This window comes from Lithobates pipiens, unplaced genomic scaffold, assembly GCF_037356315.1.
Source record: "Lithobates pipiens isolate NorthernLeopardFrog02 unplaced genomic scaffold, aLitPip1_a1.2 Scaffold_19, whole genome shotgun sequence".
NCBI classification, from domain to species: domain Eukaryota; kingdom Metazoa; phylum Chordata; class Amphibia; order Anura; family Ranidae; genus Lithobates; species Lithobates pipiens.
In genome coordinates this window covers 340,201,232-340,220,090 of record NW_027507764.1, presented here as the reverse complement: position 1 = coordinate 340,220,090, position 18,859 = coordinate 340,201,232, and the positions used below count along the sequence as shown (strand labels likewise).

Sequence of the window (18,859 nt, the reverse complement as noted above, 5' to 3'; positions counted from 1 at the left end):
GTATAGCTCAAGCTGTCTTGCCATGGTGGAACTCTTCTTTCATAGTATTGCATAATAATGCATGATTGATGTAAGAATTATAGAACCAACTGTCTTGACATTGTAGAACTCTACAATATCTGTAAGTGTAAATAATTAACAAGGTGTATAACGGAAAAGATTTCCTATGTTGAGAAAAAAGAAAAGGGGAAGGATCTATACAAAACATTAGATCTAATACTTGCATATTAATGCAAACAGAAAGCCCAGCTTCAAGAGCAGGAGGAGGGGGTGTCAGATATAATGTCTGACCCGGGGCTGAGGCAGGGATAGCCCATACAGACCCTGGGAGCAGCCAATGAGAGGGCCAGATGACCGACCGTATGGTGGTCCACATGGAGCGAGAAAAAGAGGGTCACATCTAACCCACACTGATCTAGAAAAGGCATAAGTGAAAAGACAGCTACGTGAGTATATTAGTGTATAGAGGAAAAGTGTGATGATGTGATAGAGATGTGTCCCAGCAAACCCAGAAGGGAAGTGTAGGGGAATGTAGAAGGAGTGAAATCACACCGCAAACTGGAGTACTTCACTGTCTCTGTCCCTTGCAGCTGCTGCTGGCACCGCCTCGGTCCCTATTATGCAGTATTAAGAGAGGCAGAGTGCAATTTATATCACTCCACCAGGGCCTGCAGCCGGAACTTGAGAAGCAGTGTTGGCAAATGCAGCTGCCTGCTCACTCCGCCAGACCCGGCCACTACTATTAAAAAATAGTTCCACTCCCACTTCTTCTCTATGATGCTTCTCCTTCTGCAGGCGTCGGGTTGGCTAGCCAAAGGCGCAATCTACAAGTCACCTGGTCACGATCCATTGGTAGATCACCATCGACCGGTTGCCGACCACCCCCTCTAGAATGTGCAGGTCTATGCAGCCTACCACTTGTCATTCATTTGAACAGACTGACTGCGTGGAACACCTGTGCAAGCCACACAAGTGAGGACGGCCTCTTCACACGAATCGAATCGTGTGAATGAGTCCTTAGCTTGGTGAACGTGGGGAAAAAAAAAGTGTTTTTGGACATTATTTGATGATTGAAAACAGCAAAGCTTCACCTCATTCACTAAGCTAAGTGAAAATTCCCTTGCACAGTGAAAGGCCTATTTGCCTTTAGTAAATTAACCCCCTAGATCTTGTAAGGCAAGTCTAGCTTTACTACGGTCTGTCCCAATTTTCCTCTGTACAAAAGCGGATTCTTTTATCTGTTTAAATATTCTTTACGTAACATGCTTTAAATTGACTTGATTTCTCTGACGTTGTGTTTTGCTGGTAAATTGTCCGAGGTTTCGAGAACTGCATGCACTGCAATCTTATGACAACCCTAACAGAGGCGTACGGCAGGATTTGTGTGCTTGCTGCATAAAACCCTCACTGTGTAAAATGCAGACTGCTTGGTGCTTCAGTGTCATTTGTATTCGGAAAGCACTCCTAGACTACCGAAGGCTTTGTGTTATGGGCTCGTAACTTGTGCCCGGGCTGCCTTTTGATCCAGCAAGGTCATCATCGTTACTATCTTTGACCTTGAAGTCGCCCTTCACAGTATTACCATCAAATAGTTCCCTAGCATGTTGCTGCCCAGAGACAAACAGAAGCGAGACTGCAGTTATTCACCAGTACGCATGTACGGTATTCCTCCGGTTACTAAGCAACTATTAAATGACTCTGCTGGGGAAAAAGACCATAGGATTCAACAAGAATACAAGACATCATTAATGTTAGAATTGCATATAAACACCTTTTTGTTTCCCAAAAATGCGTACAGGAATTTCCACTTTTAATGACATGTACCCTGTGCCATAGAACAAAAGGACAGCGTGGTCTTTACTAAGAAACGAATAATTTGATTCAAAATTAGAACTTCAAATATAGTAATTGTCTTGAAGACGTAGCCGACGAAAGTAGAAAGTCACTTTCAATAACATTCCAAATGATGTGGTGCTTTATAAATGCATGGCTTATTAGAACAATATATACTTTGTAGTATTGCTTAACCTATTTTGTATACACAATTAAGCACACTTAAAGTTTAGAACAGAACTTTCACTGTTTCACTAAAACACTAACGTATATTTATGTGCAGTTTATTAGCCACGCAGATTTATTCTTGCCCACGAATAAAAAAATAAATAAAAAATCCCTTAGTCCTCCCCACCGTCATCTTTTTTGTTTTGTCCACCATTCTGTATGCTAACTTAACCACTTCAGCTCCGGGAAAGTTTTACCCCCTTCCTGACAGGCCATTTTTTGTGATACGCCACTGCGTTGCTTTAACTGACAATTGCATGGGTGGGGTGATGCTGTACCTCAAAAAAAAAGTATGCCCTTTTTTTCCCCACAAATAGAGTGGTAGTATTTAATCACCTCTGCGTTTTTTATTTTTTGCGCTATAAACAAAAAACACAATTTTGAAAAAAAACGAATATTTTTTACTTTCTGCTATAAAGCACATCCAATAAAAAATATGTAAAACATCAAATTTTTTCATCAGTTTAGGCCAATATGTATTCTGCTACATATTTTTGGTAAAAAAAAAAATTCCAAAAAGCTTATATTGATTGGTTTGCGCAAACGTTATAGCGTCTACAAACTATGTTATAGATTTGTGGATTTTACACTTTCTTTTAATTGTTTTTTACTAGTAATGGCATTGAGTGGGACTACGACATTACGGCGGACAAATCTGACACTAAGCCTACTTTCAAACTGGGGCGTTAAGGGTATCGGCGGTAAAGTGCCGCTATTTTTAGCGATATATATATATACCATTGTATATGTGGCGCTTTTCGGCCGTTAGCGGGGCACTTTTAACTCGGCTCTTCAGCGGTGCTGCACAGGAGTGAGAGGAAAGGCTCTTTACAGGTGCTTTGCAGGCACTATTTTTAGCGCTATAGCCTCAGTGTGAAAGCAGCCTAAGTGACACTTTTATGGGGACCAGTGACACCAATACAGCGATCAGTGCTAAAGAAAATACACTGACACTGTATAAATGACACTGACAGGGAGGGGGTTAACATCAGGGGCGATCAAAGGATTAAGTTTGCTCCTAGGGAATTCTTTCTAACTGTGTGGGGGAAGGACTGACTGGAGGAAGAGAGACATCTGTGTTGCTGATTAGCAGGAACACAAGATCTCTCTCTCCCTCTGTGACAGAACAGCAGTCTTCCTTGTTTACATAGGCAGGACACCGTTTTGCCTCTCCTACAAATGATCCAATCACAGCGGAAGCACGCGCCGCAAAGTCGACAACTGGAATCACATACAGGTATGTTATTTTGCGTTTAAGGGCCGTTCTGCTGCAGTAAATGTATGTGGGGCGGTCCTTAAGTGGTTAAAGTGGTATTAAACCCAATAGCAAACATTTATTATATTGCAGCTTCCCAATTCTTGGATGTGATGGCTGCATTTGTTTTCTTTTTTAGGCTTGCTTCTATTTTCATCTGGTGATTTAGCCATTAGGTCTGTTGCTTTTCAAAACCACAAGCTCTCCAGCAGAATTTATCAGTTACAGAAATTAGACAAACCATTTTGTGCACTAGCAGAGGTGCTTAGAATGATCAGCTTTTGTTTCTGTAAAACCTTTATCCCAAAAGAAAAAAAAAATGCTGTTACTGCTAATAAAGTTCAAGCAGGAACTTGGCCTCAATTTGTTAGTGTATTTAAATCTGCTAGTACATCTAACACTCCGCACCCCCCGGACTGACATTGCTGCTGTCCAAATGTGCCCCCTGTGCTCCTTCATTCACAGTGGGGACACTCTAATACAGGAGGTGTGTTGCCAGATCAGCAGGTAAAAAAAAAGGTAAGATTGGTAAGATGCAATATTTGACATTTTTGGCTATGGGTTTAATAACGCTCTGAAACTGAACTCAAAAAGTGAAGATTTGCTATGTTATAGGGAACATTTAAAATGGGTAATTGTGCCTTACATGTACCTTGAAAAAAAGTACATTATGTCTTCAATTCTTCTTAAAAAAAAAAAAAATAACAGTACACCTCCTAGTATGTGAGGGCGCCTTCGCATTTCTCTGTCTACAGCAGGGTTGTCAAACTCCATATAATCGCGGGCCGCATGAGCAGTATGGTTGCTCTCAAAGGGCCAGTTGTATCTGGGATGCACTATGTACAGAATGCAGGGTTCAGGAGCGTATTATGGGCAGACTGCAGAGTTCAGGGATGCACTGTGTAAAGAGTGCAGATTTCAGGATTGCGCTGTGTACAGAATGCACTGGTTTAGGGGTGCACTACGTACAGAGTGCAGGGTTCAGGAGCGCATTACGTACAGAGTGCAGGGTTCAGGAGTGCGTTGCAGTGTGCAAGTTCTGGAGTGTACTATGTACAGAATGCAGGTTTAGAGGACTGACACATACAAAGTGCAGAGTTCAGGAGTGTGCTGTGTACAGAGTGAAGGGTGTGCAGCCCCAACCCCCCCCCCCCCCAGTACCTCCCTATGTAGGCAGCACACCTTTCAGGGAGATCATTCTCTCTCTCTTGAGATCTGTCCTCACCGTAAACACATGCAGGGATCTCTTAGATCCGGGAGCTGCTAAGCAAAGCTGTCCCTTGTAAAGACAGAAGGCTTTGGTGTTTACAAGTGACAGCGGGGAGCAGAAGGGTGAGAGCTGGAGGTGGTAGAATGGAGATCTGCCATGTCCCAGCTGCAAAACTGCATGCGAGGGCCATATGACCAAGCTTGGTGGGCTGGATTCAGCCTACGAGCCTTTTGTTTGACACATGTGGTCTACAGCTTCATAGTTGTATATTTGGTAGTGTAAAATCTATAGCACTACAACTTTGAACTGCTAAATTCAAGAGATGTGGAGTGAAATTTGTTGTCACTACTGTGCTGTTGTTCTTGCTGGAGGCTCTGACATGAGGAAGTAAAGCCTGTCCTCTATCAAGATGGCCACCTTCACATAGAGACACAGTGCAGAACAAGGCATGTTAAGTCAGTAATGGGAAAAGATCAACTGCAGAGAAACCACAACCAGTACTGTTAACTAGTTCACTTTTCACTCTAACTGCCCTTTTTTGGGGTACAGCTTGCAGAGCTTTCTTAAGTGGCATGGCCAGCTTGCACACCTCAGCTTCTATCTGACTAGCAGATTATCCTGCTATCCAACTATGCAGAAAATGGTTGTATCTACTGTAGAACAGACAGCAGCCCCAGAAATATGCAGATTGACTTGCTCCTTTTAGTGCTCCGTGCTTTAAAATAAACCATAACATTTAACACTCGGCTGTCTTTCAGAGCCTTTTTTTCGATTCCTTACCACATCCTTTTAGAACTAATCGTGACATTAGCTGGTTGAATGTTCCAGTGCTATTGTAAATAAGGAAACCACACTGAAGAGGGAATTGGATCCTATAACACTCTAAAAGACATGCTGGTAGGGTAATCGGATCCTGTCTAAAATTGGCCCTAGTATATGTATGAATGTGAGTTGGGGACCTTAGGTTGTAAGCTCCTTGAGAGGTAGAGACTGATGTGAATGTACAATGAATATGTAAAGCGCTACATATAAATTGACGGCGCTATACAAGTACCTGAAATAAAATAAATAATCTATTGGTTGTTTGCATACAAGTATAGTATCCCACGTGGAGTTAGCTTATTCTTGGAGTATGCTTTTTGCTTGTCACCATAACTAGATGCAAAGTTTTGTCCTGTATCAGTAAATAAGCAGAAACCTGTGACACAAGCATGTAGTAGATTAGTTACCAGATCAATAATGTCAGTCTGCAGTAAGGACACTAGTAGTAAGAAGCAGGGGCCAGTATTAAGAAGAGCAGAGGCCAGTAGTAAGGAGCGCAGGGGCCAGTAGTAAGTAAAGTCAAGCTCATAAGTCAGTAGTAAACACTGTAAAAATGCTCTCATATTATTATTATGCAGGACATATATAGCACCAACAGTTTGCGCAGTGCTTTACAACGTTAGGGCTGACAGTACAGTTACAATACAATTCTATACAGGAGGAATTAGATGGCCCTGCTCGTTAGAACTTACAATCTACAGTAAGAGGCAGTGTTAAGTCATTTAAAAGGTAATAACTGGGGATGAGATGATGAAAGAAGTACAGTTGTTAGGTGGAGGCAGGATAGGCTTCTCTGTAGAGAAAAGTTTTCAGGGATCACTTAAAAGTGGATAGAGTTGGAGGTAGTCGGACAGCTTGGGGTAGGAAATTCCAAAGGATGAGGATATGGGAGGAAGTGACGAGGAATGTAGAGAGCAGGAGGTCTTGGGAGAAATGAAGAGGACGATTTGGTTGGTATTTTGAGACTAGTTTAGTGATGTAGCTGCGGGTCAAGTTGTGGATGGCTTTGTAAGTTGTTAGTATTTTGATCTAAATTTGTTGGGTGAGCGGAAGCCAGTGGGGGGATTGGCAGAGAGGGGCAGCAGATGCTGAGCGTTTTGTAAGGTGTATGAGTCTGGCAGCAGCATTCATGATGGACTGAAGAGGGGATAACCCATTTAAAGGTAAGCCAATGAGGAGGGAGTTGCAGTAGTCGAGGCAATAGATAACCAGGAAGTGACTTTGTGGTTTCATTAGTTAGGAGGGGATGCATTTTGAGATGTTGCAGAGGTTGAGCTGGGAAGCTTTGGAAAGTGATTGGATGTGGGGCCAAAAGCAGAGTTCAGAATCCAGGATGACACCTAGCATCCTGGCATGCGGGGATGGATGGATGGATGGTTGTGCCATTGCTTTTGATAGAGAAGTCAGAGGAAGAGGCACATAGGGGAGGAATTATTATGAGCTCAGTTCTGGACAAGTTGAGTTTGAGGAAGTGGTGTGATATCCAGACAGATATGTCTGTTAGTAAGTTAGTGATGTGTGAAAGACTGATGGAGTGAGCTGTGGGGTGGAGAGATAGATTTGGGTGTCGTCAGCGTAGAAATGATTTTGAAAGCCATGGGAGGCTATCAGCTGACCCAGGGAGGAGGTATAGATTGAAAATAGGAGAGGTCCAAAAACAGAACCTTGGGGGACCCTGATGGAGAAACGAAGGAGAGTGGAGGATGTAAAATTGCAAGTGACACTGAAGGTGTGGTGGGATAGGTAGGATGTGAGCCAGCCAAGAGCACAGTCAGAGAGACCAAAGGAGGGGGTGGTCAACCATAACAAAAGGCAGCCGAAAGGTCCAAAAGTAGGAGTACAGAATAGTGCCCATTGCTTTTGCTATTAGTCATTTTTGAGTTTTAAAAGGGCAGTAACTGTGGAGTGTTGAGGGTGAAATCCAGACTAATGAGGTGGTCACTTGGTTGTAGACCTGACGTTCAAGGTGCTTAGAGGAAAAAGGGAGCAAGGAGATGGGGCTTAGATTTTTAAGATTGGTAGGGTCCCAGGACGGCTTTTTAAGTATGGGGATGACTAGTGCATGTTTTAGAGAGGTAGGGAAGATACCAGAAGAGAGGGAGGGATTGAAGATGTGGGTTAGGGAGTGTAGGATAGAGTCCGAGGGTGACCATAGTATTTGACAAGGAACAGGGTCCAGTGGACAGGTGGATAGTTAGGCATTAGAAATGAGCTTTAGCTTCTCCTAGTGTTCTTAGTCCGGCCCTGAATGCTATAAACAGACTACTTCATCCTGGGATGCTGCAAATGTTGGAGGCTGGTGAGGTGATGGCCCGGTCTGTCCCAGTATTTTTCAGTGGTCTCGATTTAGGGATTGTGCGTTGTTTCGGGGGCGTCTCTCCCCCTCTGGAGGTTCTTGGACTGATGTATACTCCTGGATAACCACATGCATCTTGGATTGAAATATAGATTTTGATATGTATTGCTCCTGATGTAGTGACTTTGGTCATGAAACGCGTAGATATCATCAGTGATCCTCTTCTTCTTCCTCTTTGTGAAAAATTAATTTGTTTATAGTAGTTGGGACTGAGCAGTTGATTATCTTGACTTACAACTGCAATGAGCGTGTAGAGGGCTGGATATTTTTTTGGTGGTACTCGTTTTATATTATGCAAAAATAAAAATATGTATGTTGATTTGTAGTTGTCATTTGTTTGATACCTGGTGCCTTAAAAGCTCAAGTGCGTTAGAGTTTTTGTGATTGTTTTCAAACAAGTACATGTACAGGTACAACAGGCACATAGCAGGAATATGAAAGGCTGAGGTAACATGTTATTGAAAGTAAGTTTGCTGTATTATTTTACTCACAACTTGTTCCAGATGTATCATTGACCCCATTGATACCTCACAAACAGTGTTTTTTTCCTGTTCTCTTTCAGGATCGGCCGACGTCTTGTGCTGCTGTTCTCTGTAGTCTTCAACCTAATTTTTGGACTTTCTGTGGCTCTCTCTGTCAATGTGACCATGTTCAGCACGCTCAGGTTTTTCGAAGGATTCTGTCTTGCTGGGATTTTCCTCTGCTTGTATGCATTGAGTGAGTACTGCTTTCACTGAAATACAGTGGGTGTAGAAATGAATCACACCCCTTTAATTTAATTTCATGTTGTTGCTTTGCAGCCTGCGATGAAGACAGGCACAGTTTTTGTTTTACCTAATGCAACTTATAACATCCAAGTGAAAGATATAACACCAACATATACAAAAAAAATAGTGTGTGGGGGTGGGGGGTGTGTGTGTGTGTGTGTGTGTGTGTGTGTGTGTGTGTGTGTATATATATATATATATATATATATATATATATATATATATATATATTAATAATAATAATAATAATATACACACACACACACTTTATTTATATATATACACACACAATTATAATAATTATTATTATTATTTTTTTCATTTTGCTTTGACATATTAAACAGCTTCCACAGGAACAGATCTTAGGAGTGTTACTTGGCTCACTGTTCAGAAGTTTCCTCAGATGTTCAGGCCTCCCGAGGGACACCTGCATCTTGCTGCTTCTCTCTCTCTGTCTCTCTCTGTCTCTCTCTGTCTCTCTCTGTCTCTCTCTGTCTCTCTCTCTCTCTCTCTCTCTCTCTCTCTCTCCGCAGATACTAATCCCACAACACAGAGGCCAGGATCTTTTCAGAATCCCTGGGCAGATCTTAGTCTCCACAAAGATTTTACCTTTTATATTCCAACCTCTTATGGTAATAAAACACATTCAAACGGTGCAGGCAGAACTTGACATATAAAAGTATACATACATCACTATAACAAAAAAAATAAACAATGCTCAAAATCAATCTTCAGTAAAAGTAAGACATACAATATACCTTCTTCCTGAGGTCCTGCTTGTGTGGTTCCCTTTTTCCTGCCCCTCCATCCATCGAAGGAGACATGCATCTAAATCGCTGAAGCCTGATCCGCATTCGGTTCATGCTACTGATAGGCGGTGAGGAAGCGACGCGCCGCCTCTTGTAACCCCATTTTTCCTGTCAAATGCACTACAACCATGTGCTTTGTACACTGTTGTGAGGCATTTGTGGCGCTTTCCTTTTCCTTGAATGTGTAGAGTTTGGCGGGCTTGGCTTCCATCAAGTGCTACATGTTGGGTCAACTGGCATGTAAACATCCCTGTCCGCTGCCTGTTGCAGCTCAAGGGGGATGGTTGGCGGGCGCAAAAACACGGCTTAACCTTGCATTATTGCCGCCCCCAACTGCAAGTCTAAACGAGGCCTTACATTTCCTTGCATTTCCTAACCCCCCAACATACCACCTGAAACTAAGATGTTAATTGCCAGGTCAAACTCCTCCCCGCCCTCTATCACATCAGTTATCTTATGAAAAAAACAAGCAGTAATTGCACTACAGTGTAAAATCAAATAGGAATCAAAATCAAGTTCTTCAAGGACCGTTGCCATCACTAAATATCCACACATAAAATATGACCAATATTAAATATAATTATGTTGTGCAGTCAACCGATGGATTGCACTTTTGCATGAATTTTGAGGATTTCCTATGAATTTTTAGATGTTTATTAATATTTATTGCATTTCTTGTGAGGCACTTGTATTTTTTTTTATCTGTTCACAGCGCAACATAATTAGGTTTTACATCATATCTTGATACCCTTGGGTTCGCGGGTACCTGCAACTTCTTAACCTGGCACCCATCTCTTTGTATCTTTGTAATAGGTTGTGATCGATAATCCTTTTGGGATAATTTGGATATTTCATGGCATGCTTTACCTTTTGTATCATGACCAATAATATGTACCGTATATGTCATGCCAGTACCTACTTGAGTCATACGTTTGAAAAATTCTAAATAATTTATAAAAAAAAAAGACACACAAATGATCGTAAATAGCATATAATGTGCTCCAAAATTATAACAAATAGTCCAATAAACAGAAAAGTCTGAAAACTCACAAAAAGATTGGTATGGAAATATGTATTAATATGAAGAAACATCAACTCCTCACTTTGTGTCACTATGCACCAGGTGGGACCCTTTACCTATTAATGCCACTACTTGATTAAATTATAGGCAGGTCATGTCAAGAATATGTGAATTATCCCATCAGGACATCCATTAAAGAAAAATTGTTCCCAGATGAATGCATTGCTATCAGACTTCCAGGAAGCTCAGAGATTTTACAAATGAGAATAGTGTCAAAAGACTCAAAATAGTGTAACTCTATTTAATTAAAATTCAAAATTCATATTAAAAAAGGACAAACTCACATTTCCGGAGTGCTCCAGCTTCACTACTGTAAATCACTATGAGTATTTAAGTGTCGCAACCCCCCCCCCTCCCCCCACAAGTACAGCAAATACCTGCATCTTCAGATCGCCATCAGCCATTATGCAGTGTAATGCCGTAATACCCTACTAGTTGCGCCTTACGACTTTCTCAGGAGCAGCTGTACTGTTTATTGCTTTACAGTGATTAATGGATAATTATAAGTTGAATTCGGCCTGCACAGTTTGAATTTGGTTTGTTTATCTATTATATATAAAGGTACGCTGCTAACGCATGTGGTCTTGGGCATGATGGCGCAAAATTCAGACATTAAAATATCCTTTCCAGAAATAGTTATTAAAGAATCTATTTCAAGGTCAACCTACCTTGAATAAGATAAATGGCCCGGCAGTTAGATTACAGACATTTACATCTGAAGTATGTTTTTCTTTTTTCTTTTTTTTTTGCATCGGCTAAATTGTGTGGATTTGTTTATCTTTAAATATACCTATTCTCATTTTTATTATTTGATTTTGGTTTGTTTTTTTATCCCTCATGAATATGATTTTATAATATGTTGAAGTCTCGTAGCTTGCAATTAGTGTTTGTGTCTTGGCTGCTTGTAATAGTTATGAGGAGGTGAATTATAATATACATACATAATAATTTGTGTGTCTGAATCATATGCAGCTCCAGTGCCTGTGATGAACTTCTAGATCACATGTGCGCAATGAAAGCAATAATTAAGTGCTTACATAGATAGCTACAGTATTTGCATTCTAGAAATGGATTCCCTTTGCTCTATCCATTTAGTCATTATCACTGAGCAGGCCCACTTTGCCATATGTTGGAAAGAGTGGTGGAATGTTGTTTGTGGGCTGATGTAAGCTGTTTTTTCATAAAACAAATAGGTACGTGTGTATTTTCTCCTTGTTCTCATAACAGTACAACATTGGTAGTGCTGCCAACACATAAATATGTTTGCTCCACCAAGCTTGGCTAATTTTTGTAACATAATGAAATAGGTAACGAAGGTGGTGAACACCAGCAACACAACCCCCCCCCCCATGGAAGATGGACGGATGGGAAGGCAGAAAGCCTCCTTACCTTAGGAGGTAGATGTCCTGCCCGGGATGACACTCCAATCTACCCTTCTCCTCCCTTCCCTGTCCGACTCGGGCAGTGCTGGATGTGGCTGCTGTGGGTGAGCCATCCCTGGAGACAGTGGCGGCTGGTGGGTCAGTTGGTCGGGCTTCCCCTGCATCTCCTCCCTCCTCCCAGGCCAATAGGATCACTTCTCCTTTTCCCAAATAAGGAAACAGGTCTCAGGACCCACTTCCTGATTGGCCGGAAGGAGAATTAGTGTGACAATAGTGAATATTCATTCGCTATTGTCACACAACTGGGTGAGTTCAGGGCGCAGTGCTCTGTGCCCCAAGCCCACCCTTTTTTGAAGCCTATTAAAGCTTCAGGGTCTAATCACATGTTTAAAAAAAACAAAAAAGCTGATTATATATCAAATGGCTTTTGTATGAGACTTTTAGACCTCTCTATAACCAAGAAACAATGTTTGAATAAATATGTTCTTGATAAACTTGCATCCAACAATATGGGGTTGATTTAAAAAAAAAAAAAAGTTTCAGAAGAACAACTGTCTCTGCAGCAGTCCTGTATGGTGAAGTGGCCATATGTAAGCCACTCCTCAGGAAAAGGCACATGACAGCCCACCTGAAGTTTGCCAAAAGGCACCTGAAGGACTCGCGGACCATGAGAAACAAAATTCTCTGGTCTGATGAAACAAAGATAGAACTCTTTGGCCTGAATGGCAAGCATCATGTCTGGAGGAAACCAGGCGCCACTCATCACCTGGCCAATACCATCCCTACAGTGAAGCATGGTGGTGGCAGCATCATGCTTTGTGTTTTTTTTTTTTTTTTTCAGTAGCAGGAACTGGGAAACTAGTCAGGATCAAGGGGAAAATGAATGCAGCAATGTACAGAGACATTCTTGATGAAAACCTGCTCCAGAGTACTCTGGATGTCAAACTGGGGCAAAGCTTCATCTTCCAACATGACAACAACCCTAAGCACACAGCTAAAAAAACAAAGTAGTGGCTACAGGACAACCCTGTGAATGTCCTTACGTGGCCTAGCCACAGCCCAGACTTGAACCCGATCGAACATCTCTGGAGAGATCTGAAAATGGATGTGAACCGAAGCTCCCCATCCAACCTGATTGAGCTTGAGAGGTCCTGCAAAGAAGAATGGGAGAAATTGCCCAAAAATAGGTGTGCCAAGCTTATAGCATTATATGCAAAAAGACTTGAGGCTGTAATTGGGGCCAAAGGAGCATTAAACAAAGTGTTGAGCAAAGCCTGTGAATACTTATAGTGCCTTAAAAAAGTATTCATAACTCTTGAAATCTTCCACATTTTATCATGTTACAACCAAAAACGTAAATGTATTTTATTGGAATTTTATATGACAGATCAACACAAAGTGGCACATAATTGTGAAGTGGAAAGAAAATGATAAATGGTTTTCAACATTTCTTTTGCAAATAAATATATGAAAAGTGTGGTGTGCATTTCTATTCAGCCCCCCTGAGACGATACTTTGTGGAGCCACCTTTCTCTGCAACTACAGCTATAGGTCCCTTTAGATATGTCTCTACCAGCTTTGCACATCAAGAAAGTGAAATTTTGGCCCATTCTTCTTTCCAAAATTGCTCAAGCTCTGTCGGATTGGATGGAGAGCATCTGTGAACAGCAATTTTCAAGTATTACCACAGATTCTCAATTGGATTTAGGTCTGGACTTTGACTGGTCCATTCTAACACATGAATATGCTTTGATCTAAACCATTCCATTGTAGCTCTGGCTGTATGTTTAGGATCGTTGTCCTGCTGTAAGGCGAACCTCCGTCCCAGTCTCAATACTTTTGCAGACTCTAACAGGTTTTCTTCTAAAATTGCCCTGTATTTGGCTCCATCCATCTTCCTATCAACTCCTATCAATTTAGGCTATTGTTATAGGCTATTGTTTCTTCTGGTAGAATGCTCTTAGGCTATTATTTTAAGCAGCCCATAGGTAATTTGATTTTGTTCTCTTCTATCACGGGTGGAAGAGAAGAAAATGGCTCGATTTTCCCATCAACACAGCCAGTGTTGCTGGGGGAATGCCTCCCGCAGTGTTGTTTGGGAGGGGGGCACTGGGAGAACTCAAGCTGATCAAAGGATCGAGTTGGGTACTATCAGCCTGTTCGTACATGGAATACTCAACTGGCCGAGATTGGATCCATGCATTGGCAGCTTTAGGATATTTTCTCTAAAAAGCTTTAATGAAAAAGATTACATCACAAAGGAAGGTGCAACATTTTGGAGCCCCGCAGGACCCCTTCGACAGGCATGTGACGAAGGGGTCCTGCGCGGCTCCGAAACATTGCACCTTCCTTTGTGATATGATCTTTTTCATTAAAACTTTTTGGACGCAAATTGACGATCCATGGTGCGCTGGCGAATATGTATGCTTGTTTGATGTTTCCAGGACCCAACTGGTAATCGCTACAGCTCTCACCATTTTAAGAGCCATTTCTACCAGGAACGTGTGCGATAGGAATATTGATCAGTTTGCTATAGACAAGACACATCTTTATTACGCTTGCCTGCATTGTTTCTTTCCAACCATGTAAAAGAAAAATCCTGCGTTTCTGCATTCTATATATTTATCAAAACTTTAAAGTAATATCTCTATGACTCATGCAGGCATAAAAGCAGATGGGGTCCTCACAGCTGACTGCGCTTCTCCATCTTTGTTTTCTATAATCCTTAACAATGAGAAGTCGTGACTGAGATCTGTAATGAATGTGGCTTTATTTAGGAAGTGTTACTAAAAAGCATCCGAATGCTATGGCTATAAACAATAGAAAACAAGTGCTTGTGAGGAAAACCACACCTTTCTTAAAACGATTCAGAGCGTATTTGTGGCTTTTTATGTCTCCAGCAATTGTATGTAAATGCTTACAAAGCCAAAGCGCTCTTAATTGTGGCAAACTGCTTGCAGATTGTACCCGGGCTATTGAAACTGTCAGTTTCTAGGCGTCATTTTTCTAGTGTTAATAAAATGAATGGAAGAATCTAACACTTTTCTTTTTGGCCTGTTGAATTCATAAGTTCCACTGTGATGGTAAAATCTGAATTGGAGGGGGGTGTCCAAGATGGCGCTGGGAGAGGATGCTCTGTAACGGGGCTCCCGGAGATCAGACCACTATCCTGACGATTTTGGGTGTGGTGATGCTTGCTAATGCTGGATTTGACTCCTCTTCCTCAACACTGTCCCTGGGTCATGACCTATAACCAGGTCATAAACTATTTACCGATCTTACAGCTACCTCGGCTGAGTTCATTGACTTGGCGGGAGATGCTGACTCCGGCACCGTTACAGCTCACATGGCCGCGCAAATAGAGGAGCTGAGACAGTCCCCTGCTATGATGGCAGATCTAGCGGCAGTCATGAAGACTAACTACCTGCCCATTTTCACTGACCAACAAGATTGATCTGCAGACTAATATTACCTTTATCTGCAAGGACCTGAACTCATTCAGCAGCCGGGTGACTTATGTGGAGCAGTGGTTCTCTAATGCTGAGGACTCACTATGGGATCACAATGTCGACCTTCACACATTGAAAGGCAAGGTGGAATAGGATGCCCGGGCAGGATGCAGAAAACAGCAACAGGTAATTTTGCGGCTCCTGGGCCTCCAGGAGGGGGCCGAAGGTAACAACCCTACTGCCTTTACTTAACAGCTTCAGAATGCTCCCTTTTCTCCATTTTTCATGGTTGAACAGACACATAGTATACTAGCTGCAAGGATTCCCTAGGGAGCGCCTCCTCTGACTTTCATCTTTAAATTTCTCCACTTCAGGGATTGTGATCTGGTGCTGAAAGAGGCCCTGGCCCTGGGTGAGGTTTGCTTTGAAAATGCTAAACTCCTGATCTTTCCGAACTGTTCTGGGAAAATCTGAATTGGTGAGGAAAATATCTTTTGATCTTTGACTACCAGTCAGTCCATTACTTTTTTATTTTGCTAGAGTGGAAGTAATTGAAACTTTTTTATTTCTGTAGTTGGCAGCTGTCAGTTTTTTATTGTTTTTGATGGACAGCAGTTCTAGTAATTACTTCCCTCTAGAGTTGCCCTTTTAAAATTTATATCAGGCTGGACAGCTCAGAATGCACCATCAACCTCAGAGTCCCTTCTGTACACATAGCAAACTAAAAGCTGATTAGATGGGGTCCATATGGAAAGGTCTGCTTCGGCCCACAAGTGTTTTCTGCTTTCTTAGCCCTTGTACACACGGTCGGACATTCCGACGGAAAATGGATAATCCGACCATGTGTGGGCTCCATCGGACTGTTTTGGAATATCCGACTGACAAAGTTTTAGAGCTGGGCTATAAAATTTTCTGACAACATGATCCGATTGGACTTTGTCCGATTGTTTGTAGAGAATTCTGATCGGACAAAGTGCCACGCATGCTCAGATCAAATTCCTAGACCAAAGCTATTGGCTACTAGCCTGAACGTAGTCCTGTTGTAACGAAATAACGCCATCGCGTTCTGAACAATCAGATTTTCCGACAACTTTGTCCGACCGTGTGAATGCAACACCAGTTTTGGACAAAATCCAACGGATTTGGTTGTCGGAATGTCCGACTGTGTGTACAAGGGCTTACTGTTATAAGCCCATTTTATGGTCTCGTGTTTATCTACAGTATTTGTATGTTTTGGGTTTTTGGTAATGTAACCTATAGTAAAATCAATATTTAAACATGTCACTGCTACCACACTACAGACACCTTGTCGTTCTTGCATATCACTGCACTTGTGTGGCCAAAGTGGCAATGCACTCTGTACTTTCCATAAACGAACATGGTCCAAACACTGTCCCCTCATGCCTCCCACATGGTACTGGTGTCCTCTCACTGTGATAGTTGGCCTCGCTGGCCAGCGATGCCATGTGGGTGATGGGGGGGATGGGGCTAGGCTCAGGATGCCTGGTAGATATTTGCATTGTAAAATTCCAAGAAATTCAGGGTGCCCCAGTCACTGAGTATGTGCCCCACGATGTTCCTGCTATGTTGTAGTGATGGCATTTTAGTCATCTTGGTCTTAATTCAATTTGGGCCAATTAGCGTATTCTAGCTTAAAGTGCAGATACCAGTAGGTTCTTATTGTACACTGGGATGGTAATTTACCTAGACTGTATCTTAATATATGAAAGCAATTTCCATAAACCCAATAAAAATATTGAACAAGAAAGCCATTTCCATTACGTCAGGGCTTTGAAATATGGAAGGAGGGATATTTGTTGTCTATATGTATGCTTTGCCGTCTGTCCTAGCGCATTGACAGAAGCTTGGTTTTATCTCTTATATTCCAAGAGGTGACTGCTGAATATTAGGAAAGACCTACTTGTAAAGTTTGTGACTTATCGAGAAAGGAAAACAAAGCTGTCCTATTTAACGTTTGCATGTAGTGCGTTGGCCACACAGTGAACAAATATTTTTAAGTTAAACAAGTAAAACTCCATTATTCGCTCCTGAGCGCTGTGCAAAGAAAAACGTTCCATACTTGAGTGGCCACAATGTCACTAAGCTTCCTGTGCTGATTTATCTGTGAAGTGTACTTTGTCTTTTTACAGTATGTATAGCTTGACGAGCTTAACATTGTGGGGACAGTAAAGGAGAATGCCGTGATGAAATGGCTTATATAAGGAGTGTGATATGAGTGGATTCTTTACATAGAAACTTGATTAATGCGCAGGATTGGAGGATTACTGGTGACAAGTCTGCTAATATACAGTAAATACATCAGGTCTTCCAGTATTGAAATCAAGCTTGTTTGACTCATGTTGTTTTCTGTATTTTTCACTGAATAGAACATATTTGGTTCTGATGTTCCTGGCCCGCTCAGTGATTATATGCAAAAGTTGGAGACTACAGAATCTGTTCATTTTTGTTTTGTTCCCTTTATATATTAATTTTGCTTTATCTTAGATAACTGAAAATATTTTATTTATTTCAGGTACTTGTATAGCGCCATCAATTTACGCAGGGCTTTACATATATATTGTACATTCACATCAGTTCCTGCTCTTGACAAGGAGCTTACAATCTAACATCCCTAACTCACATTCATACATACACATACTAGGGTCAATTTAGACAGGAGCCAATGAATCTGCTAGCATGTCTTTGGAGTCTGGGGGAAATCGGGGTACCCAGAGGAAACAGTCACAGGGAGAACATGTAAACATTGTGCAGGTAGTGCCCTGGTTTGGATTCAAACCAATGACCCTAGTATCATAGTAGATAAGGTTGAATAAAGACAATAGTCCATCCAGATCAACCTGTGTAGGTGCACATGTGTCACTGTCTATATTTCCCATATCCCCGTATGTCGTGTTCCTTAAGATGCACATCTAAGAGTCCCTTAAAACTAGCAATACTCCCTGCAGCCACCATCAATTGTGGAAGAGAGTTCCACATCCCTATTGCCCTGACAATGAAAAACCCCCTTCGCAGTTTAAGGTTAAACTGCTTCTCTTCTAATCTCGGTGTGGCCCCGTGTCCTCTTACACTCCTTGTGACTGAATTTTTTTTTTCCTATGCTGGGATCGCCATTGAGGTATTTGTAAATTGTGATCATGTCCCCTCGCAATCGTCTTTTCACCAGCGAGAATACATTTAGCGTTTGCAGTCTTTCCTCGTAATTGAGGGCCTACAGTCCCCTTATTAGTTTTGTTGCCCTTCTTTGGACTCTCCAGTTCCAGCACATCCCTTCTGAAGACTGGTTACAAGAACTGGATAGAATACTCAAGATGTGGTCTAACTAATGTTGTATACAGTAGTAGGATTATTGTTTTATCTCTGGAGTATATTTTTTAGGTATACTAATATTCTGCCTGCTTTGGTAGCTGCAGCTTGACATTGCATGCTGTTGCTCAATCTGTCATCTACTAGGACACACAGATCTGCTAGGCAGAAGTGCTAACCACTTAGCCACTGTGCTGCTCAAATATGATTTAGTATTTCCATTTCCCAAATCACTTTTGGGGTCTCTTGGGTATGCAGAGTTTTGTCCAAATCTGAAAAGCCAGACTTGGCCTTCACCATCTACACTCTATGCGGTAAGATTTTAGGTTGCACTCGGCTGTAG

General features: G+C 41.7%; 1 protein-coding gene across 1 annotated transcript in view; it reads left to right on the top strand.

Annotated features, from left to right (window-relative positions):
• SLC22A23 (solute carrier family 22 member 23) overlaps window positions 1-18,859 on the top strand; it is a 216,463-nt gene that overhangs the window by 97,156 nt on the left and 100,448 nt on the right. Inside the window, exon 3 of the mRNA XM_077492120.1 lies at window positions 8,267-8,421. Within this exon, the coding sequence (XP_077348246.1) occupies window positions 8,267-8,421 (155 nt within the window). The remainder of the gene's footprint in view (window positions 1-8,266; window positions 8,422-18,859) is intronic.